General features: G+C 46.6%; 4 protein-coding genes across 4 annotated transcripts; 3 read left to right on the top strand and 1 right to left on the bottom strand.

Moving 5' to 3' along the window:
* Positions 1-20: 20 nt before the first annotated feature.
* LOC101758581 (oral cancer-overexpressed protein 1 homolog) lies at positions 21-2,227 on the top strand. Its single transcript, XM_004955485.3, has 2 exons — positions 21-300; positions 1,084-2,227. Exon 2 carries the CDS (start codon positions 1,126-1,128, stop codon positions 1,549-1,551), a length of 426 nt encoding a protein of 141 aa, XP_004955542.1. The 5' UTR covers positions 21-300; positions 1,084-1,125; the 3' UTR covers positions 1,552-2,227.
* Positions 2,228-5,918: 3,691 nt separating this feature from the next.
* LOC101763740 (probable aldehyde oxidase 3) lies at positions 5,919-13,694 on the top strand. The gene is made up of 10 exons (XM_004958904.3): positions 5,919-6,213; positions 6,324-8,090; positions 8,677-8,936; positions 9,040-9,249; positions 9,688-9,906; positions 10,394-11,359; positions 11,553-11,645; positions 11,763-11,861; positions 12,121-12,310; positions 13,124-13,694. The coding sequence occupies exons 1-10, from the start codon at positions 6,027-6,029 to the stop codon at positions 13,339-13,341; spliced, it is 4,209 nt and encodes a 1,402-aa protein (XP_004958961.1). The 5' UTR covers positions 5,919-6,026; the 3' UTR covers positions 13,342-13,694.
* Positions 13,695-13,736: 42 nt separating this feature from the next.
* Positions 13,737-16,040, bottom strand: LOC101757761 (myb-like protein X). The gene is made up of 2 exons (XM_004955483.4): positions 15,811-16,040; positions 13,737-15,279 (listed from the first exon to the last, which is right to left on the bottom strand). The coding sequence occupies exon 2, from the start codon at positions 15,253-15,255 to the stop codon at positions 13,999-14,001; it is 1,257 nt and encodes a 418-aa protein (XP_004955540.1). The 5' UTR covers positions 15,256-15,279; positions 15,811-16,040; the 3' UTR covers positions 13,737-13,998.
* A 2,368-nt stretch (positions 16,041-18,408) lies between these two features.
* On the top strand, positions 18,409-22,449 carry LOC101757102 (syntaxin-132). Its single transcript, XM_004955482.4, has 12 exons — positions 18,409-18,561; positions 19,504-19,608; positions 19,774-19,830; positions 19,927-19,975; positions 20,089-20,177; positions 20,535-20,608; positions 20,695-20,737; positions 21,224-21,310; positions 21,441-21,515; positions 21,632-21,712; positions 21,870-21,935; positions 22,012-22,449. The coding sequence occupies exons 1-12, from the start codon at positions 18,544-18,546 to the stop codon at positions 22,177-22,179; spliced, it is 912 nt and encodes a 303-aa protein (XP_004955539.1). The 5' UTR covers positions 18,409-18,543; the 3' UTR covers positions 22,180-22,449.
* Positions 22,450-23,901: the final 1,452 nt, after the last annotated feature.

Below are 23,901 nucleotides of genomic sequence, written 5' to 3'. Positions count from 1 at the left end.
TTGGGGTTCTGTGCCTGCGCAAGCACACTAGAGCTATAGCCAATTAGTCTTAATGGGTTGGGCTGAAATGAGCCTTTTGTTGGGCCGTCATCCTTCTTTGTTCTCTCGGAATCCCGATTACTGGAGAACAAACTACCGCCGCCGCCTCGTAGTCGCCGGAAGACTGGAAGAGGACGAAGGCTCAGCGAGAGGAGAGGAGGGCCAGGGAGGGAGCGAGAAGGGGAAGCGGAGAAAGGCGACTTGGGATTTCGGTTGCCGCCCTTGCCTTGTTTGTCTTCTCTCCGCGGCGGCGGTGCAGCTGTAAGTCCCATGGCTTCTTTGCACTCCTGGGTCTCATCGCCCTTCCCTCGCGGTCAGGTTCCGCCTTGACTGCCCCAGGATCAGGGGTTGTTCAGGTGTGGAGATTGAGATTGGAACAGCGTCATAATTAGACATTCGAACTCACCAAGAACATCACAGGCGCATCGTTGCATCCTGCTTCGCTATCTGGATGCAGTTTAGTTCCCTACTGAAAGATAGCGCCAACCAATTTCTCCTCCATGGGCTGTCATTTGTCAATGCATTAGGCTATTCCCAAATGAGATCAGAAAGTCTGTGCCGATCTTCTTCTACCAGGCAAACCTCTGCTTGGTTTCATATAGTTTTTTTTTCTGGACTGTGAAGCTTATCTCTCAAGTGTGGTACATCGTCCATATATCTTGTAATGCAGATGCAGTATCCCCAGTTTTACCGTCTTTATTAGGGGGACAGCAAGTGAGACTGAAAAAGTGGAAATATGAAACTGCATCATATAGTAAAAAAATAAAAGGAAGGAAAAATGCATCAAACATGTTTTACAGTTACAGTTTGTAAGCATTTATCTCATGCCATTGATGTGAGTTACTTCAATGTTTCTTCGTTTAAAGCATCATGCTTGAGGTGATAATTTGAGTTATGGTTGACCTGCAGTTCTGCTTGTGTTTGACTTACATTCTACAGCATCACTTGGAATGGAAATATGTGTTTGATATCTTTGACGGGAACATGTTTACTGACTTGCTGGTTTCCTAACCTTCGATTTGCCTTTTTTATTTTACGAAACAGGCTTCTTGGAATTAATCCTCCCAGGGAATTGTCGGTTGTATCATGAATCAGAAATTTGATGATTTCCTTGAACCATCAATTCTCCTAGAGGAGACACACTACGGAGAGGGTTTCAGGATTGGCTATGCCACTGGCTTGGTATCGGGTAAGGAAGAGGGGAGGAAGCTTGGTCTGAATATGGGTTTCCAGGTAGGTGAAGAACTGGGCTTCTACCAGAGCTGCTTAGATGTCTGGATTGCAGCAGATCACATCAACCACGGTGCATTCTCAGACCGCATGAAGAAGAACATTGAGCAGATGGCTGCACTTGTGAGCAGCTACCCTATTGAAGATCCAGAGAATGTGCAAATTCAGGAAATCATGGGGAAGATAAGGCTGAAGTTCAGAATTATTACTGCAAGCTTGGGTGTGAAGTTGGAGCATGGAGGTCAATCAAAGTCACTGAAGCAGGGTTTTGAGGATCTGTAGGCAGTGAGTAATGGGCATTATATAGATGTCAAATTCAGGAAATCATGGGGAAGATGATGATGAAGTTTGGGATTAGTACTGCAACATTAGGAATGAAATGAGAGTCTGAAGGTCGATCCAAGCCAACGAAGCAGAGTTTTGAGGTCCTGTAGTTTGCTGCACATTATGTAGATGTGAATTACCCATATTGAAGCATTTCTACCAACACTTGATCGAGCCCCAGTAATCTGGTAGTAAAGAAGTTGACTTTTCATGTGGATCATCATAATCTTCTGAATTTCCGCTGTGCTAAGGGAGATCCAGCTTCCACTCTAATAAGTTCACGTCTGTCATCAGATACTATGATTCAAAAAGAATCAGACAAATGGACCATTACGTCTGACAGGAAAAACAAAGGGTTCTGATGTTGTCAGGTTTGACTTTGCAATGGACATGTTACTTTGGGTGTCAACTGTTATCTTTTTTTTAAGTTATCCTTTTTCTCTGAAACTTTTTCCCTTCTTTCTTCATTAAAACAGAGGCAACACAGAAGACATGCGATTGAGTTTGTCTCCCTGCTAGTCCAAAAGAAAACATTGGGAGTGATGTTTTGAGATGGAGCCAGATTTCTGAACTTGTTACTACTTTCCGAACATTTAGACTTCACATGGAAACAATCTCTAAATTATCTCTGGCAGTGTTTGGTAATCCAATGAGTTGTTAGATTCTAGAACTACACTACTAGCAGGGATACGTCTCGGCCACTCGCGTCGCCCCCACGCGGGCAACCCGGGCGGGCACCGACACCCCACCGCCGCCCCTCCACCGACGACCGCCCCTGCCGCGCCGCCGTCTGAGCGGATCGCCGGAAGCTCGAGCGGCTCGCGATCAGGGCGGTGGTGGGCCCCTTCCCCTTCCTCCAGCAGAGCGGGGCGGGCGCGGCCGCCCGCCAAGACGACGAGGGGGCTCGCCGACTTGGGCGGCGCCCCGCGGCGACGGAGACCGGCCGCCCACGGATCCGGCACGACGCCGGTCGGATCCGGTGGATGGGCGACCGGTGCCCCCTTCCCCCGAGGGATGGCGGCGGCGGCCGGCAGCTTGGGCGTGAGGAGGAGTCTGGTGGCGATGGAGACCGGGTGTTCGGGTGGGCATGTCGGGCCAGGCTAGAAGCGGCGGCGGCGCCGGGCCCGGGCCACCGCCGGGGACGGCGTTCAAGTGCCCATCCACGGAATGGAAGCGCCGGAGCACACGGTTCAAGGATGAGGACGAGTACGTCGAGGTCACACTCGACATCCGAGGCGACGGCGACGCGGTCGCCGTGCGGAGCGTCAAGGGATCTGGCCCGGCGCCGGCCGAAATCCGGTGGCGTGCAACCGGAGCAACTCGAGGCGGTGGCGGCGGTCGCCGCCGACGTTTCGACGGCGTGTGAGGAGGGCGACGACCGGCGGGGGTGTGACGCACCACGCGGTGCCGGCCCGGGCAGGGGCGAGTGGAGAGCTCCACGGCATGTGCAGCCTCGTGCGTCCCGGAGGCAGGGGAGGCGTCGGCAGTGGACGGAAGTGAGAGGTGCCGGCTGTGTGTGATCCTGTGTTTTCAACGGTGGCGGTGTGTTGTCGCGGTCGTGGTGGTCCGCGCAAGGCGTGTCAGCGATGCCATAGAGGCGCGGCAGGGACGCCTGGCGCAGGGGCGTGCTGGTGGCACCGAGGTGGTGCTACTTTCTCCTCGGCTGAGGAGTTGCGGAGGCAGTGACGGGAGAGGGAGGCTGCTGGGTGCTGGCGAGGGATTGTGCGGCGTGGAGGAGGCTACGCGCGGTGACGCATGTGCGTAAGGTGGCGACGTCCGAGGAGACGTCCAACGACTCATGATGGTGAGGCGGTGCGGCTGTGGCTGCGTGCGAGGAGTGGGGTACAGCGGCGTGGTACGTGGAGGCGCGGCGGCAAACGAGCGGAGGTGGAGGGACGGCGGCGTGGTGCGTGGAGGAGTGGCGACGACGCCGCCCCGGATGGGCTGCCGTGACTGTGGTTCGGGAGTGCCGAGCCGTGAGCGTGTAGTGAGGGGTTGGGGTGCTCCGGGCGAAAGCTCTCGCCGACGTTTTGCTAGTCGAGATGACGGCGGCGCCCTAGGGTGTCGTTCTCCGTGTTGGGGGCGTAATGTTTGAGCTACAACCCTGCTGCACAGAGTCTTCTGGGTGAAAACAACCCTGCTGCACAGGGTCTTCTGGGTGAAAACAGATCCTGGACGAGCGACGACAGCGTCATTGGCGTCGTGCCCTCCTTGGAAGCGTCGTCTCTATAGACCCATTTCAGTTTATGGCATTGCTGATCCATTGGTCACGGGCGATTGCAGCTGGTGGCGGCATTTTCGTCGCGTGGCAAGCTAAAGGGGTGTTTGCCGAGGTCACATGAAGGCGATCGCAGTTACGATGGCGGCCAGGAATTGTCGCATGGGTGTCAGTTTTTGGCTGCTTGCAGCGGACCGCAGCGGCTGGCGTTGCTTGGCAACGGTCAGTATGGTGTGGGACAGCGTCGGAGGACGGTGCTTGCAGCAACGGCATCAAGGGACAGGTAGGCTTGCAGCGGATTGCTCAACTTAGCTGGACTACCCGGTGCGGTATATCGTCGGAAGACGGCGCAAGCAATTTCTCTAGCTAAGCGACTTCTCTGGCTTGCTAACATGGCGGTGGAGGTTTTTGCGTGGGTGAAGCAACGAGGCAAAGTCGACATGCGGCGACGGCCAAGTTGATTGATGGAAATCTTGTGGAGCGGGGCAACATTGCTCACCACTTTGATGGCAACAAAAGAAACGGATCTGTGATGAGGAGTAATGTGGCGGGCGTGGTGAGACCCCGCGCGCGGTGTTTTTTCTCCAAGGCGACGAGAGCGAGGTGGAGTCCAACGGCGGATGTGGCGAGGCTCCCGCGCGTTGTGTTATCGCGGTGGCGACTGCGTGACAGCCTGCGAGAGGTCCGGATTCGATGGTATTACCCTGTCAGGTGGAGTGTGGTGTTGCAGCGGCACTACAGCAGAGGGTCCCGCATGGCGGTGGCCTTTTCGGTGTGGTGCGGTCTGTTCTATCGGTTCCTGTCGACATATGGCCACGCCTGGAGGTTTCGACGAATACATGAGCGTGAATGTTGGTGGGTGCTGTACTAAAGGCTTCGGTTCTGCTGTCGTGGCAAGTGGAGTGGTGAGGCCGCATTGCGTCCCATTCTTACCGGTCGGGCATGGCGGTTGAGTCGAGTGGCTACCCGTGTTGATATCCCAATCTAACCGGGCGAGTCTTTTTTTTCTTTTCTTTTCCTACCTATGAACTCCCAGTCTTATTTTTTTTCTGCTATATCAATGAAACATGCACTATCTTATACTGTTCGTAAAAAAAACGACACTACTACAGTACTTCCACACGGTTACAATTGTATATTCTTGGATCTTTTTGACGTGAAAAAGTCACTTTCTTTAACGGAACATCTTGTCAAATAATTCCACTGAGGGTTAAGGTATTATAGGTCTTGCAAGGCGCGGCATGCCAACCGATGTCTTACATGTAACGCATTGAGTCTGAATATTTGAAAAATTCAGGATCCAAACTTTTTTCTACATTCACACTTAGGTGCATAAACCATCAAAGTTATTCTTCTTGCCTTTAAACTTTTCCACTCCAAGTTCAGTTTAGTTTCAAGCTTCAACTTGACCTAGGTTCTCACTTGAGAATTGTGATAAACCAGAATACCAGATGCTCACTTCGATGATACATGGGCCTATACAAGAATCCGGAATTGTCTCGCAACAATACCAGTGTGAACATGTTGCTTGATTTTTTTTAAAAAAAGTATAAACATGTTGTAGCATAAAATAAGTAATCAAGTTGATTTCTTTGAAATATCCTCAGCTTGAAGAAACCAACGACAAGAACTGATCGGGGCTCGCTGGCTCGGTCGGCCATCAAAATTTCCTCAGCCTGGCGCGGCGGCACGTGGCCGGAGCATGGCCGGCCCGCCGTACCCGCACCGAGGTCAGGCGCCGCCGCCGCCGCCGCATCACCCGGCCACCCCCTCACGTGCCGATCAGTCCACGCACGCGCATCAGGACACCACGACACCCTGACCATTCGATCGACCAAACCCGCATGGCCGAAAGCCACCCGCGCAAACTACCCATTAACTCCGCGCCATGCACCCGCGGGCCCCGCCCGTCGGCGACAGGGGCTAGCCGGGCCCCGCACCCGTCGCCTTCCCGCAGCCCCCACCGCGTCACCCCCGTGGGCCGTGGCGCTCGGCGAGCGCGCGACACGCCGGCACGCCCGCCCGCGTCAGCGTCGGTCGTTTTGCTCCGCTTGGAATTTCGCGGCGACAGCGACCCTGCTGCCCTGCGACTGCGAGGCTTCGAGTGACCAGTGTGAGCGGTGGCAGCAGCAGTAGTAGATAAGCAAGCTGCGTGCGCCGCCCAGATGGGAATCCGATTCCGGCCCGCAGCGCATCTCTCCCGTCCCGCGACGCGATGGCTGCTGCGGCTGCGGCTGCGGCTTCGCCCTCGGCCGCTCCTCCCTCCGCGGCGGCGGCGGTCTTCGCGGTCAACGGCGAGCGCGTGGAGCTCCGCGGCGGCGAGGTGGACCCCGGCGCCACCCTCCTCGAGTTCCTCCGCACCCGCACCCGCTTCACCGGCCCCAAGCTCGGCTGCGGCGAAGGCACGCCACCATTCCGATCCCCCTGATCTCCATTCCCCCTCCTCTCACTCCTCTTCGGTTCTGAGCTAGTGCGCCGGCTGACGGCTGCGGTTTCTTGGGTGTTCCTGCAGGCGGGTGCGGCGCGTGCGTGGTGCTGCTCTCCACCTACGACGCGGCGTCGGGCGCGGTGTCGCACGCGGCGGCGAGCTCCTGCCTGACGCTGGTGCACGGGCTCCACCACCGTGCCGTCACCACCACCGAGGGGCTCGGGGGCCGCGGCCGCGGCCTCCACGCCGTGCACGAGCGCCTCGCGGGGTTCCACGCCTCGCAGTGCGGCTTCTGCACGCCCGGGGTGTGCATGTCCCTCGCCGCCGCGCTCGCGGCCGCCGACGCCAAGAAGGGTGACGGGAGGCCGGCTCCGCCCGAGGGGTCCGCCAGGCTCACGGCGGCCGAGGCGGAGCGGGCGGTGGCGGGCAACCTCTGCCGCTGCACGGGGTACCGCCCGATCGCCGACGCCTGCAAGAGCTTCGCGGCCGACGTGGATTTGGAGGACCTGGGCCTCAACTCATTCTGGAGGAAGGGTGGCGCCCATGCTTCCAAGCTCCCGCGGTATGAGGAGGGGAGCATTGGTGTCTTTCCGGAGTTCCTGAAGGCTGAGATCAGAGCCTCTGCTGGGATTGAAGGGTGCACGCCGCCGGCATTGCTCGGAAGTGGGAGCACTTGGCACTGGCCTCGGAGTGTGGAGGAGTACTATAAGCTGGTAGGTTCTGAGTTGTTTGGCAAAAGTGGAACAAAGGTGGTTGTGGGCAACACTGCTGCAGGCGTTTACAGAGAGGCAGAGGTGTATGATAGGTACATTGACCTGAGATGCATCCCGGAACTGAATTCGGTTAGTAAGGAGGCCAATGGTGTCGAAATTGGAGCTGCGGTATCGATTTCTAAGGCAATTGAGGCTTTAAGAGAAGATGGTGGCTGCAATGATGTGATCTTTTGTAAGATTGCTGATCACATGGAGAAGGTGGCTTCTCCTTTTGTCCGGAACACAGCGAGCTTGGGTGGAAATCTGATAATGGCGCAGAGGGACCAGTTTGCCTCTGACATCGCAACGATCCTTCTTGCTGCCGGTTCATCGTTACGCATCCAGGTATCATCGGAAAGGTTGACCATCACGTTGGAGGAATTCCTGCAGATGCCACCTTGTGATTACAAGACGCTGCTATTAAGCATTTACATTCCTCGTTGGACTCCCATTGGTGACTTATCTGGTGATGGAACCATGGATAGGACAGTAAGTACAAGAGGAAATTCTGTTCTATTTGAGACATACCGAGCTGCTCCACGTCCTCTGGGCAACGCAGTTGCATATCTTAATGCTGCTTTCTTGGCTCATGTTGCTTCAGATGGAACTTCAGGCAGCATAATATTGAGAGAGCTATGTCTGGCTTTTGGTGCATATGGAACCCAGCATGCCATCAGGGCTAGCAATGTTGAGAAACTGTTAGTGGGTAAACCCATTACTGCATCGGTATTGCTTGAAGCATGTACACTTCTCAAGAAAACAATTGTTCCTAAAGAAGGCACAAGACATGCTGCGTATAGATCAAGCTTGGCAGTTGCATTTCTGTTTAGTTTTCTTTGTCCAGTGACCAAAGAAACTTTGAAGCCTGTAAAGGCAGTTCATCTTAACGGCTCTGTGCCTTCTGGCACCAATGGAAATCCAAATTGTGGACCTGATGCGCGTGTTGATGCTTCACTGAAGAAGATAAATAATGTGAAACCCGGTTCATATGGCAATGATTGCATACTTGAATATTCAAAACAGAAAATTGAAATCAATAAAGACTATCTCCCAGTTGGCATACCAGCCAAGAAAGTTGGAGCAGCACTCCAAGCCTCTGGTATGCACTTTGCAGTACTATTAAATAACCACTCCCTCCAGACATGCATAAGTGACATTTGGCATGTACAATACAAGTGATCTTGAAAATGCTACTTCTATCACGAATTTGTCTAATATAAGAGTATGATACCTGGTAACATTTATCATATTTATTGAAGTATTTCTGGAATCAAATTAATATATACATACCGTTTCCATTACATCGTATCCAAAAATTCATGGAGACGTCGATAACCAAAATTTTAAATGTTTGGCTGCACACACTCTTAACACTACTTATTCTGGAGGTTAGTACTTTTGTGGAATGACATTGGCAGTTATCTATTTAAAGGGCTAGGTAGCAATTCAATTATGTAGCATGTTGATTTGCTTGCAGCCTTGTTCATGCTATTTATTTGCTTGCTTTATCTTCGTATCTTCCCTTTCGAATTACATATGCAACATGTAATTTATACTTCATAGTCTCTTTTTCAAGTTTACTTATGTGGCTTATCTAATCATTCACTACCTTTTATCATCTGTTTTTTTGGAAAGTAAAACTACAGCCCTGAGTGCTGATGCTAATATAAAACCAATATGTGTAGGTGAGGCTGTGTTTGTGGATGACATCCCCTCTCCTAAGGATTGTCTTTATGGTGCCTTTATATATAGCACAAAACCTTTAGCCCATGTGAGGAGCATAGAACTCAACCCGTCTCTCAAGAAACTTAATACATTGGGCATCGTCACTGTTAAGGATATCCCAGAAGGTGGCAGCAATGTTGGAGCCAACACTATCTTTGGACCTGAACCTCTGTTTGGTGATCCAGTTACTCAGTGTGCTGGGGAACCTCTTGGGATTGTGGTATGGCTTGTTTTGGATTTAGAGACCAATAATAATGAAAATTTTGTTTATGACAATGCATGTTATAGTTATATTCTGCTATCCTGAATCTTTTTTAGCATAGATTGCAGAAACACAAAGATTTGCCAATATAGCCGCAAAACAAGCTGTTATCGACTACAATACTGAGAACTTAGGTGCTCCAATTTTATCGATAGAGGATGCTGTAAGAAGATGCAGTTATTTTGAAACCCCACCATTTCTTCTTCCCCAAAAGATTGGTGATTTCTCACAAGGGATGGCAGAAGCAGATCAGAAAATCTACTCAGCAGAGGTACATTTCCTGTGTCAGTTTGATCGGTGGATACTGGATGCATATATTTTAATGTAAAGTAGAAAGAGCATGTGCTTGCGCACTAGTATTCGTAACCACTGGTTACTAAATGGTAGATACTTTGAGTTGTTTTCCTGTGGGCATTTGGTCCCATGCGGCATGCAATCTAACAAATTGGCAATATAGTATGTTACTTCTGTGTTGGCCCACCATTGGTGCCTAAAGTGATTTAGCTTAAGCTGCTTTTGTGGAGTACTTGTGCCTTTTATATTCCTTTTCTTTTGATTAGTTCTGCCCCCACCTTGGCTAACTTTTCTGTGTTTTATATGTAACCCTATGATAGATCCTAACAAAGGAACACAATTTAGTGGCATATTTTGTGATGTATCTTTGATATTGTTATTATAATGTTCTGCAGCTAAGAGAAACTTTTTGCAGGTGAAGCTTAATTCTCAGTACTACTTTTACATGGAAACACAAACTGCTCTGGCCGTACCCGATGAGGATGACTGCATGGTAGTGTATAGCTCAAGCCAATGCCCTGAGACAACACAAAATGTCATTGCAAAGTGCCTTGGTTTACCTTGTCACAATGTCCGTATTATCACCCGAAGAGTTGGAGGTGGCTTTGGAGGAAAAGCTGTTAGATCATTGCCTGTAAGTGGTGAACAATGTTCCTTTTCTCTTTTCTTTTTACCAGTCTATATTTTTGTAGTTTGCAATATTATGGAGCATTGATGGTGCACAAACAAGTATTTCTTTATGTTCATCTCTAGTATGTTTGATAATCAGCAAAAGTAGTAAAAGGGTCGCCAACTATTACATGCCGTTCTTTAAAAAGAAAAATAAAAACTATTCCACACCCTTCAAACCATTGAGGTTACTATCTGGAGTCTTGACAACCAGATCTTAAAGTATCGAGTAACCCTAATTCAGGTAATTATCTGCATATGTCTTTATCTTGTAAGCATACATATTAGCAATCATTGATCATGCTGTGTGCTCAATTTTTATTTTTATTATGTGCATCCATGATACTATTATGCTGAATAGTAAAGTTGAATGGGTCTGTTCTATATTATACTTACTTTAGCCTGGAAATGTTTTCAGTGGAGCACTCACCATATAATTTCTTTTACTACAGGTGGCGACGGCTTGTGCACTTGCAGCATTTAAGTTGCATCGTCCTGTTCGAATGTATCTTGACCGCAAGACTGACATGATAGTGAGTGGAGGTCGGCATCCCATGAAAATATGCTATTCAGTGGGATTCAAATCAGATGGAAAGATCACTGCTTTGCATCTAGATTTGTTCATAAATGCAGGAATGACAACAGATGTTAGCCTGATAATTCCTCACAATTTCATTGAAGCACTGAAAAAATATAACTGGGGTGCCTTTTCTTATGAAGCAAAGGTCTGTAAAACAAACACTGCAACGAAATCTGCGATGCGTGGGCCTGGGGAAGTTCAGGGCTCTTATGTTGCTGAAGCTATAGTTGAGCATGTTGCTTCCGCACTCTCCACTGATGCTAATTTGGTTAGGCAGAGAAATCTTCACACAATTGAGAGCCTTGCTCTGTTTCACAGTGAGTGCACTGAAGATGACATGGGTTATACACTTCCCTCTATATGTGGTCAATTGACTGCATCAGAAAATTTCCAGCACCGTCTTGAAGTAGTCAAGTCTTTCAACAAAAATAACAGATGGAAAAAGCGAGGCCTCTCTTTTGTGCCAATTGTGCACAAAGTATTATCTCGACCGACACCTGGAAAAGTGTCAATCCTTAATGATGGTTCTATTGCTGTTGAAGTTGGAGGCATTGAGTTAGGCCAGGGGCTTTGGACAAAAGTGAAGCAGATGGCAGCGTTTGGTCTTGGACAACTGTGGGCTGATCGAAGTCAAGAGCTTTTGGAAAGAATAAGAGTTATTCAAGCGGATACATTGAGTAATGTACAGGGAGGGTGGACCACAGGGAGTACAACATCAGAATCTAGCTGTGAAGCTGTTCGTCTTGCCTGCAATATCTTGGTTGACAGGCTGAAATTAGTCAAGGAGCAATTTCAAGAAAAACAAAGCAATCTTTCATGGGATGAACTTATTTCCAAGGTAATTAGTTACTTCCTTTCTTTAAACTTGTAGGGAAGTATCATTTTCTTTGATCCCCTTGATGTAATTGAATTTGATCATCTATCTTTGTCATATGAAAAAAGCACATGCTCACCAGATTACGCATTACTAGCTTTTAACATTACAAATGCTATTGCACATCTATAACTTAAGTTGCTTCGCCAATATGCAGGCAAAAATGGCTGGTGTGGACTTATCAGCACGAGAATACTACATTCCTGGGCCTTCTGGTTCTTATCTAAACTACGGAGCTGCTGCTAGTGAGGTATCCTTGTTTTACACTTAAGTCTGGCTTAAGAAACATTGCTTAAGACAATAGAATGGTGATAGTAAACGACTGAAATGTGTATGGCTGTGTTACGATGTTTGTTCAACATCGCAGGTGGAGATTGATCTTCTCACTGGGGCCACCACGATTGTGCGAAGTGATCTTATATATGACTGTGGCCAGAGCTTAAACCCTGCCGTGGACTTGGGGCAGGTGAGTATAATGTGTTTGACAGTATTTGTATTGCTCTTTTCACTTTCAGAAATCTGCATATTTGTTTTCTTTCCTTTGTTTATTTTGTTGATGATCTTGAAGTCTCCGTCACTTGCGAATATCAGGGCGATAAATAAATATCTTACATTAAACTTGAAAAATGTCAATATTTTCAGGGAGCTGGGCTGTATTTTGTAATATACATTGTGGGGCCACTTCCATGTTTGTTAACTTCAATCTTTTACTCTTCATTTTTCAGGTTGAAGGGGCATTCGTTCAAGGAATTGGCTATTTTATGACCGAGGAATATGTCACCAACTCGGATGGGTTGGTTATATCTGACGGGACTTGGACATATAAGATCCCAACTGTGGACACTATCCCAAAACAGTTCAATGTTAAGTTGCTTAACAGTGGATTCCACAAGAAACGGGTGCTCTCTTCAAAAGGTACTTAGTTTCTCAAACTGGTTGGACACGTGAGATTATGCTTTTAATAGGTTGCAGCTGAGCTAACATGTTTTGCAGGTGCAAAAAAATTGGCAAATTTCATAGATATGATGTGTTATATTTATCAGTAGGGATGTCGTTCCCAGTGGAACCAAGGTCCAAATTTGCATGTTAGTGCATCGTGCTTTCGTCTGAAAACACCCAGAAGTAACTGTCAAAAAAAATGTTGCTGCAAAACAAGGGAGTGTAGCGATTGAAAAGCAGTTGAAGTGTTGGAAACTTGAAAACTATCAAATGTCCTATCTAGAAGTTTTCAAAAATGTTAAAAAATCTCACCATTATGAAGTGTTGGAAACTTGAAAACTATCAAAAGTCCTATCTAGAAGTTTTCAAAACTCTTAAAAAATCTCACCATTATGATATGATGCTATGTAAAATTTCAAGTCCAAACTCCACATGATTATGATAATCCTTGTGTGCATATGTATCCAGCGTTTTCAGGTTTCTAACATTAACCGGTTTCACCAGATATGCTTCTGTAAAAAAAATATCCAGAAGAAAATTCAGGGGTGTAGCATAAATGACGTTATGTAAACACAAAACACTGCACTAGCAGCACTACACGTATATTTTTGTAATTTTGGAACACTTTGTTTTACGCACTTCTCAGGGATGATGTTTCCGGTTTTGCTTGAGCATAGCTTCATGTACAAGCTGCAGCATTGTTAACGGTTGCTTACATCTCTGCATAAATGGTCATGCTTTCTACCCCCTCCGATCTATTCTGCTACTGACTGGAGTCCTTTGTTGCAGCATCTGGGGAGCCGCCTTTGCTTCTTGCCGCTTCAGTGCACTGCGCGACAAGAGAAGCCATCAGAGCAGCAAGGAGGGAACCCCACTGCTCTGCTTCTGGACCTTCTTCACCTTCCCATTTCGATCTGGAGGTTCCTGCCATCATGCCCGTGGTGAAGGAACTCTGTGGCTTGGACAATGTGGAGAGGTACTTGGAGAGCCTGCTGAGCTCCAAATGAAGAACCAATCCAAGTCGGCACCTGTTTTTCCCAACTTTACTTAGCTGTGTAATACGATTAGGTTATTGCGCGGTTCGGCATGTTCCAAAGTTCAAAGAGAGGAGAGGTTCATAGCTGTAGTCTGTAGATAGTGGGTGTTGTGTGTTCAGGACTAGCAAAGTTTGGCTTATCCGGGGCTCGGGGAGCACATTTTGTCTTGGGAGCATGAAATAGACTTTGTTGTTTGCTCGAGTGTAGATCTTTGAGGATATCCATCTCCACTAGGTGAATGGTGTACACAAGCAATGTAGTTCAGAGTCAGACACGGCTATAGAGGATAACATACTTGCAGTGTTAATTTATGTTTCTTTTTACTTCGAATGTGTATCAGTTGAAATTTAACTGTGACTACCAAATAACCAAAACAACATCCGTGTGTTTCTCTTATTCACATAGCAAAGTATTACAGCGTCATTTTTTTCCCTGGAGATGGGTGCACTGCACTCCTATACCCTCGCACTCCACTCAAGCATGTTTCTCTATACGGGGAAATACACATAGACCAAGGTATTACATACCCATTTACAACTCAGCTGAAGATGTATGTTCCTATACACAGTGAAAGGCTCGTGCATAGACCCAGATCAGAGTTATATGAACAACAAGAGCTCCAGAAGATCAGGCAGAAGCAACAGGATTTTCCTCCTTGACCTTGCTCTCTCCACCTTGTTCCAGGACCTGTGCAGACCCCTCTTCAGTGTTCTTTCCCTTGTCTTCCTGCACCTGTGCAGGCTTCTCTTCATTGGTCTTTCCCTTGCCACCCTCTTCCAGCTCTTTCAGCTGCCTCATGATGTCCTCTCTCTTAGCCTGTAGGTCTTGCAGCTTGGCGTCGACCTTCTCCAGTTTCGCCTTCAGCTTCACCGGATCGTTAATCTTCTCCTTTGTGCCCTTGTCTTTCTTCTTATCTTTCTTCTCCTTGTCTTTTTTCTTGCCTTCTTCATCTTCACCACCATCCTTACCGTTCTTCTTGCCATCTTCCTTCTTGTCACCCTTGTCCTTCTTCTCTTTCTTTTCTTTGTCTTTCTTCTCACCCTCGTCGTCATCACCTCCACCATCCTTCTCTTTCTTCTTACCATCTTCCTTCTTGTCAGTCTTATCCTTCTTCTCTTTGTTTTTCTTCTTGACTTCAGCATCTTCATTGTCAATGTCTTCCTTCTGTGGTTCATCATTTGTTAGCTTGATTTCTCGGGTGGCCAGGTCTGAAGCTCCTGCGAGCTCTTTATTCCCATGAACATCCTTCTGCGCGCCTTCACCATTCTTATTCTCTAGCTGACCCTCTTTATGTTTCGACTCTGATTCATCTTTGTCTTTGGCCTTCTTATCCTTATCTTTGCTTTCGCTCTTCTTATGTTTCTCTTCCTTGCCAGCGTCTTCATCATCTTTCTTCTTTTTCTTATCTTTGATTTTCTCTTGTTTTTCATCATTTGAACCCTTCGACTCCGATCCATCCTTTTCCTTATCTTTAGCCTTTTTATCCTTCTTGTCTTTCTCCTTGCTCTCACTCTTCTTATCTTTATCCACCTTTCCTGAATCTTCATTGTCTTCCTTCTTTTTCTTATCTTTCTCCTTATCCTTCTTCTTTAACACCTTCTCACCATCTTCCTCACCTTTGTGCTCATCTTCATGCTTCTCTGACTTCTCCTTCTCTTTGTCTTTCTTCGCCTCTTTACCCTTGCCCGCGGACCCTGCACTGTCACCCGAGTCTTTGACCTCTACCTCTTCCTTCTCCACAAACTTGGCTTCGATCTCGATCTCAACCTCTTTCTTCTCGTCCTCATCACCCGATGACTTGTCCTTGCTCTTGATCTTGAGATGGATCTCATCTTTGGACTTCTTCTCCTCCTTCAGCTTGGCGGATTCTTTATCTCCTCCCATCTTGAATGCAATCAGAGACCCCCCCTGCAGTTACAACTTTCAGTCACTGTCAAAATGAATTTGCTAGACAATGGTGCGTCGTCCTCGTGCAGGACATCGACTTATTGGCAAGAACTTTTTCCACAAGAGGATCTACTGAGCACAGTGATCTGTGCCCCATATGTGGTCCTATTTTATCTTGTGATATTCACACAAAAATAATGCGACACGTCCCAGGGATAACTAAACCGATCTTTGGACATGTTCATAAATCATAAGTCATGGAGTTGGCATTTAGTACTCTCTTTTTTTCCAGCAATCAGCATATATAGTACAAACTTGGATCAGGCAAATGGAATCTGGAGCAAAAGGTACACAGCAAAGCAAATATCTGAAGAATTAGTTCGGTAGCAATGCAAACTGGAAAAGTGGCGCACAACTGCAGCTGCAGTTGAATCTAGTCGGACTCTCTTGCTCAAACTGAACAAAGGCAAAGGCAAGAAGCCAAGAACAAGAACTAGCAAGCCGATCGACCCAACCCAAGTATAGCGCAGGAGAGGTTTGCTGGGTTCTGACCTCGTTGGCGCGGCGGCGGCGATGGGCCGGCCGATGGCCTTCGCGGCGCGTCACGGGGTGGGAGAACAGCTAGGACTCGACCGGTCGGTAAGATCTGGCCTCTGGGAGGAGGGGGAGAGAGCAGGACGAGTGCGGCAGCTTCGAGAATGGGAGGGGGGCTTAAAAAAGGAATGGAGAAGAGCGGAGTGGAAAGAAGAAGAAGGCCGGCCGAAGGTGACGTGCGTCGCCACGTCCGGGCTTGTTTGCTTGACACCCTGAGATCTCAGCTACGTGGCTGAGGTTGGATGGTGCTGCTGGCCGGCGAGCTGCCTGGCAGGCAGCAATCAAACCAGCCGACGCGGTGCGGCGTCGGCGTGCGACGGTAAAGCCGTGTGGCACGCGATCCGCGCGTCGGCTGGGCCTCTCGTGGGCCTTGACTACACTAGTTGGGCGGGGGCGGAGGGCGGTGGGCTGCTGATGAGGTAGGTAATATAACGCGCTGGATCTCATGCCCTCCTGGCCCGAGATTCCTGTGGTGAGTCACCTGTCACCTGTGTGAGTGAAACGCAGGCAGGATACGTGGCAAATGTAAATGGTGGAAATGGATTTCAACACCCCACTTGAAGGCTGGAAATCCTAGGAAGTTTCGGCTCAATAGTGTATGTGAAAGTCTCATTTTCACAAACCTCGTCAAACATCAAATTACCGGTGAATGATACCCCCAAGCAATCCATTAGTGATTCTTTTTCTTATCGCAATCCAACGTACAATGAGATATCCGATGAGAACTCCCAAAACCCACCCACTTGCTTTAGCTAGGTTTGGGACTGGATAAATTTGGTGTTCATCACTCAGTCTCCAATCAGTTGTCAACCAACATGCCACCTTGATAGTACCTTAGGGGGTGTTTGGAAGATAGGGGTTAAACTTTAGCCCCTGTCACGTCAGATGTTTGGATACTAATTAGAAGTATTAAATATAGGTTAATTACAAAACTAATTGCACAACCCCTAGGCTAAATCGCGAGACGAATCTATTAAGCCTAATTAGTCTATGATTTGATAATGTGGTGCTACAGTAACCATTCGCTAATGATGGATTAATTAGGTTTAATAGATTCGTCTTGAGATTTAGCCTAGGGATTCTGCTATTAGTTTTATAATTAGCTCATATTTACTCCTTCTAATTAGCATCCGAACATCCAATGTGACAGAGCTAAAGTTTAGTCTTGGTATCAAACGCCCCTTAGCGTATGAAAGCTTAAACTAGTTGCACGTAGCTTGGCTGACAACTACACAGTACAGCTCTCTCTCTCTCGATCACAGAACATGCTCCTCAGACCTCAACGACATCCGAGAGCACCCAAACCGTTATCATCTAGCAGTGCCAGAATCTAATAATTTTTTTACACGAAATGTTTACTCCACCGCACGAATATGGAGTAGCACTATGATTGGATTACACATATACTTAAAAAACAATATGATTGGGCGCTTGGATTTAGCAGCAAACATCCTTCGTCCTTGCGTGCCTAACACACCGCTGTCCTCTCCTCCAGCTCGGACAGCTCGCCTGCCCCGGTGGGCCCCGCGCACCGAACGCCTCAAGCCTTTCCGTGGGCGCCGTCTACCTGCGCCGGAGCCGCGAGATAGCCGGCAGGTGGGCCCGGTGCGCCGCCCCGTCGAGGCCGGGTGCAGGTGCGCGGTGGGCCCGACGCAGCCGACTAGTAGCCGCTGTTTTGTCTCTGGCAGTTCAGACGACCCGACGCGGTGTTCCAGCGCAGAGGAATAGAAAAAGGGTCAGCGCTGGTGCTCACCTGCTGGCCGGGCCTGCTGCTCCTGTCCATCACAAACCGAAAGATAGAAAGAGTTGAAAATTTGCTACGGCTACATGACGCAGTGAACTCGCTTTCCCGGCCGGGGAAGCAGAGCGGTCAAGCAGCCGCTGCTCCCAATCTCCCATTGCACCTGGATCTTGATGATAACGACCTTTCCGATGTCATCAATTGAAACAAAATTCAGTGGAATGAAAGACAAAATGCTGTGGACAAACAAAACACTTTGACAGCTTGAAATTGTTAGTCTACTTTGTAAGAGTTGACAGGATCTTTTATTCTATGCTTAGGTAATATTCAATCACTTTCGGTACTCGATAAAAGTATGCTTAGATAGCACAGCTAGTAAGCTACAGCGGATAGTATCATCGTTTATGCTTTTTTAAAAAAACAAGCAAGCAAACACTACAATGTTTGAAAACACGTTATTTGAAAAACACAGTGAGAACACTAACAATGTAGTTATAACAAACATAAACACGTTTTTTGAAAAACACAGTGAGAACATTAACAATGTAGTAGAAGCTAAAAAATAACATCATGACAAAAAACTTCATGAGCAACTTAATACATCACCTCAGGGTACACTAAACAACTATTCGTGTGATCATTAGGCCAGTGCTCCTGGTTGGCATTAAAAAACTACATCCGGCACCCTTCTTTCCCTGAATGAAAAAAGATAATCTTTCCATGACACTTGCCAGCCTGCCTAAAAAGAACCCTGGTGGCCCACCTGCCAGCCTCAGCAACCGCGGCGTCCAGCAGCTTAACCCCCACCTCTCCTCCGCTTTAAGCATCCTCTGCGGCGCAACGGCCACACCTCCTCCGGCCCCCGGCCTCCCTGCGCTCCCCCTTCCCTCTTCTCTCTCCTCGCCGCCTGCCTGTTCCTCCCTCCTCGCCGCACCGCCCGCCTCGCCGCCATGAACAACCTCCTCTCGGTAAGCGCCTCGTCTCCTTTTTTCCCCCCCTCTCCTCCGGGAAGGCTCCTCCCGCCTCTTCAACCGCTCGCCGGGATCCGGCGCGCGAGCTCGAGATCTGGGGGCGGGCTAGTCGGAGCTGCCTCCCTCCCGCACGGGGTTCCGAGTCCTGGGAGCGGCGCCAAAATCTAGTTTGCGTAATCGGAGGTAGCAGCGGTGGAGTGGTCGGCGGGGGAAGGGATTGCTTGTGCGGGGTGGCGAGCCGGAATGCGGAGCTGGCGGTTGAAGGGACCGGCTCGGGTTTCTCGGCTGGGTGCGGTAGATTAGCCGCTTTTGGGGTGGTCGCGTTAGATCTGTTAGTTTGGTTCCGAGGCAGTTTGAGTTGCCTCTGGGACCGAATGGGCTGGTTGAGCATTTGGCTGGTTGTTTTGTGCCTCCCTGGGTTGTACCAAGGATGGAGGCTCTGTTTTCCTCTGAGCTATTCTCTAGCTTTGGAGTGAACTGTGCTGTGTTAGAGCCATTAGTAGTGAACCATTGCATTAACATTAATTGCTCGTGATGCAATTGGTTTGATTGAACAGTGGCACTGATGGGGTTAACACTACCTGTGTTAAGTGCTGCTGCTGAATTGATGATTCAGAGGCTTTGCATTACGAATTTGATGTGCTGTAAAGCTCCTTTCCGTGTCCGATGGTCTAGAACTTTTTGTTTTTGTGTGCATGCTGCATTTCAGTCTTGTACACTTTGCAATTGGAAGTGATAGACTCAAATTGGAAATCTATCTGCTCTGTTGGAAATTGTGTGCTGATATTTATTGTGCTTATGCTGGATGCAATCCTGTTATTTTAAGCTTGTTCATGTAGAACGCTTGGCTTTTCATATTGGGTTTATAGCATAACCATCTTTTGTGAAGTAGTAGCCACAGTACATGTGTGACATCTTATGAACTTTCCTTTTGCACAGGATTCCTTTGAGCTCCCTCGGCGGGACTCTTCAAGAGATGCGGACATTGAAATGGGGATGCATCAGGCTGATGCTTCAGACAACTTAAAGGATTTCTTGAAAAAGGTGCTGTTTACATGAATACTCTACTGTGTGCATCTATTCATCTTACCACATGTACATGATTACATAAGAAATCTACTGTGCGTATCTATTCATCTTGCCACATTTACACTGTTAGTCCAACTTTTGCCCTGCTAGTTAATGACATAATGTTTTGTGATATACCAGGTTGATGCAATCGAGAGTCTAATTGCAAAGCTGACAAATCTATTGACTAAGCTCCAGGTACACTCATTCCCCATTCATTGATTGCCGTTGTAATTGATGGATTTACAGCCGCACCTGTAAATCTTATGTAATGAACCTAACTTGTGTTTGTAGACTGCAAATGAGGAATCAAAAGCTGTTACAAAAGCAAGTGCCATGAAAGGTAAGTATTTGTTTATTCTATCAGATCCAACCTCATCTGATCTGAAATGCATATGAGCTCTTTTGGAAATACCGCTATACTTACAGTTAGACGCAATGATTCTTTTTCTATAGCAATTAAGCAGCGGATGGAGAAAGATATTGATGAAGTGGGGAAATTTGCTCGTCAGGCGAAGACAAAAGTTGATGAACTGGAAAAAGATGTATGCTCTTGTTTGACCCTGATATTTAACAGTGCTCAGTTTTGCATTATCTATAAAAAATAAATTTGTCCGTGCCTACGATAGGTATTATTAAAATAAGTTATAACTTGGTGAGTCGTTTTGCTGATAATTGTAAGATGAAACTGATAATCTTCCTATTTACTTTGTAATATGGTATTTGCTAGGCCTTTTTGTTTTGAAAATACTGCTAAGTTCACTGTAAACAAACTATTTTCTGAAAGCCTATGAAGTGGTGGCCATTCGCTGATTTTTTTTTTAACCAAGCTGACTTGTGTGCTGCTATCATACTAAAAAAAACTAACTAACTTTGTATTGTTTGCTGTCATTGTGGAATAGAACTTATCAAATAGGCAAAAACCTGGATGCGGAAAGGGGTCTGCTGTGGACCGATCAAGAGAGCAGACTACTGGGTAAATTTACAGTTCATCTCAGTGTCTTCAGTTATGTAGCTTGCAAGAATTTGTTGTTTATTCAATATGTACCATTTTTTCTACAGAGCAGTGAAAAAGAAATTGAAGGAGCGGATGGATGATTTTCAGGTACTGTGTTCCTTTAATAGAAACGCCCACCTTTCCAGTTTTGTGATTATTCTGCTGTTCTGTGACATTAAGATCCCTGTAACATACGATGATCTTAAAATACAAACATCTTTCAACATTTCATTTCTTATAGGAAGATTGAATATCTTTCTAGGGTAGCAGAGATGGAAGTCTGGAAGTGTGATACTTTTCCATGCCTAAGAGACATCAAAGTATTATAATTCTTTATGCCTGTCTCATTATAAGCAGGGAAAGTTTCTTTATTGATGATTGCGTGTTTATTTAAGCTTAAAAAAGATCAACACTATGTTCAGCTACAGGTTCTGCTTTCACTATTAGTTAGCTGATGGTATGATTCTAGAAGGGCTTCAAGTTTGTTAATCTTTGTGAATGCCTGCCAATAGTCTAATTGCTGACAAAGCTGTGGAGAAAATTAAATATATTCTTTGTATCATGTAAATAATACCTTGTTAAAATCTGGTGCAGGCTTTAAGAGAAGCAATTAGGCAAGAGTACCGTGAGGTTGTTGAAAGAAGGGTTTTTACTGTAACTGGTAATCGTCCCGATGAAGAGGTAAGTACTGCACCGCCATACCTTTCACATGTGGTTATGTTTTTACTTGTCCTTGTGCTGTTATTTGGAAATGAATTTTGATTTATGGTTCACTTCATAATTTCTCATGCTGTTTCTTTTAACCCTGCAGACAATTGATGATATGATAGAGACTGGAAAAAGTGAGCAAATCTTCAAAGATGCGATCCAACAAGGAAGAGGCCAGGTATGTGATGTAACTAGTTACATAGGTCATTACTGGTTATGAGATATGCATGTCTGTTTATGGCGTCACCTGCATCAGTTTGTAGTTAATGTGTTTTTTTATTTTGTCATTTGCAGATACTCGACACCGTTGCTGAAATACAGGAGCGACATGATGCTGTAAGGGATCTAGAGAGGAAGCTTCTTGAGTTGCAACAGGTGCCCATTTGATGTGACTATGGGGAAATAATGTTGGAGTTGGGTGATGGGATTAATTTAGAACACTCTTAAGGAAAAGCACATGTATTTTTGCAGTAACTTCTCATTGTCTCTGAGCATCAAGAGATAATGTATCCTTTTTTTTTTTGCTTGTTAGATATTCATGGATATGGCAGTTCTTGTTGAGGCCCAAGGAGACATGATCAACAACATTGAGACACATGTAAGTTTTTTCCTACTTGTGCAGTGAGTTCGTACTGTGTTTTTTTTTCTCACATATCAATTTCCTTTGTTTCAAGGTTTCGAATGCTACCAATCACATACAACAAGGCGTGAGCGCCCTCCAAAATGCGAAGAAACTGCAGAAGAATTCGAGGAAGTGGATGTGCTATGCCATCATCATACTGCTGGTGATAGTGGTGATCATTGTGGTGGCCGTCATCCAGCCATGGAAGAAGGGCGCTTAGCGTGGCTCCAAACTGGGAGGGCGCCGGATCTATACATTACTTTTTTTCTGATTGTGTAATATGTGTAGCTTTTGTGGGTGATTCATGATTTATCGCTGTACCTATGGTCGACACAAACAGAAGCTTCTGCCTGCCCTTTGGCATTTCGACTCATTCTGTTTGGGATAGTTGGGTAATGGCACTCCCAACGGTTCCAACTCTGTGAAACGCCGCCGCAATCATATATGCCTGTGAAAAATGACGCTTTAATGGCCGACTGCTGCTTGTCCATGTCCATCGTGTTTGTTTTATTTCTTTTCTGTCACCCATGAGCCTTGCTGTTCGTTGCGCCACCGTTGGAATAAAGGAGTGTAAAACAGAGAACTGGTAATGGTCGGAAAACGTAGAAATAGGATAGGAATGGGATGGCAAAAAAGAGAACTGGAAAGGAAAGACAGGAGCGTAGAAGATGATATCCGACATGTTCGCTTCAGCTTATTCAGTTGGCTTATCAGCTGTTTCAGCTTTTCAGCCGGCTTATAAGCTGAAGCGAACAGGCCCGATGTGTTTGAAACACAGTTGCATTACTCACACAGGTATAAAGAACCTAGGAAATTTGATTAGGTGGGTCCCGGAGAGTAGAAAAAAGAAACAGGCAGCCACATAACATCTCAATTCTGTATCATCCTGACACCCTCCATTAGTATCTTCTGGCTACTGACATGTTGACCCACAGTATGGGGTCCAAATGTCAGTAGGACAAACAATGGACCCAACTGTTCTCTTCTGCTCCCCTTGCACCTTCGCTTTCATCCGTCCCAAACACACATTCTATACTCCTGGTGCAAATCGATAATAGGGGTCTTATTTTGAAGGCATGATGACTAGATGAAATAAACAAATAAAACATATCTTTGCTTGCTTGCATGAGTTTTTGACTTAGCTAGAGAAGAAACTAAACCTTGCTTTGATTCTAATAGAATTCAACACTTTTGCTCATGGTAGTAATAAAAAAATATGATATAACCACGGTGTAAATGTAATTCACGTGAACTCGCTGGTCCCCTATCTCTGGAACTAAGTACTAGTATTGAACTATTACATATCGTTAACGTGTATCGTTGTTAGGGCTTTGAAGAGAATTACTCCTTTTGTCCCAAATTACTATTTATTTTAGCTTTTAGGTGTTGTTTGGTTCAAGGAGTGGTAACACTAATGGGTGAAAAGATGGACGTGCTGTTGGTTTCCAGATACATAGAAAAATTATGTATTTAAAAAAATCAAAATAAATAGTAATTTGGGACGGAAGGAGTAGCATGTAACTAATTTGACAGAATACGAGCTAGCTCCAACTCTCTTTGGCAAATAAAAGATTAGCCCAACTTAGAGCAGGAAGTTGGTCCAATCTATAGCTCCAACTCTCTTTGGCAAATAAAAGATTAGCCCAACTTAGAGCAGGAAGTTGGTCCAATTTATAAAGTACGTAGACATCCAGAGGCAGATCCAGCAGTGGGGGCTTCCTACCCATCCAAAAACAATGGAGCCCCCCTTAGTCCTCTCCATTTTCTAGAGAAAGGAGGAAGAAGAAGAGCCCCCCAGGGGCCATGGCTATCTCTGCCACCGTAGATATCCAATTCTCTGTACTATTCATTAACTACGAATATATGGAAGACATTGCACTTAAAAAATATTTATTAAGAAAAACTAAAAAACACCTAGTGATTTTTAAAAAGTACACGTTGC

Source organism: Setaria italica, chromosome II, assembly GCF_000263155.2.
Source record: "Setaria italica strain Yugu1 chromosome II, Setaria_italica_v2.0, whole genome shotgun sequence".
Lineage (NCBI taxonomy): Eukaryota > Viridiplantae > Streptophyta > Magnoliopsida > Poales > Poaceae > Setaria > Setaria italica.
Note: the sequence above shows the minus strand (reverse complement) of the source record. Positions and strands in the feature narration are given on the sequence as shown.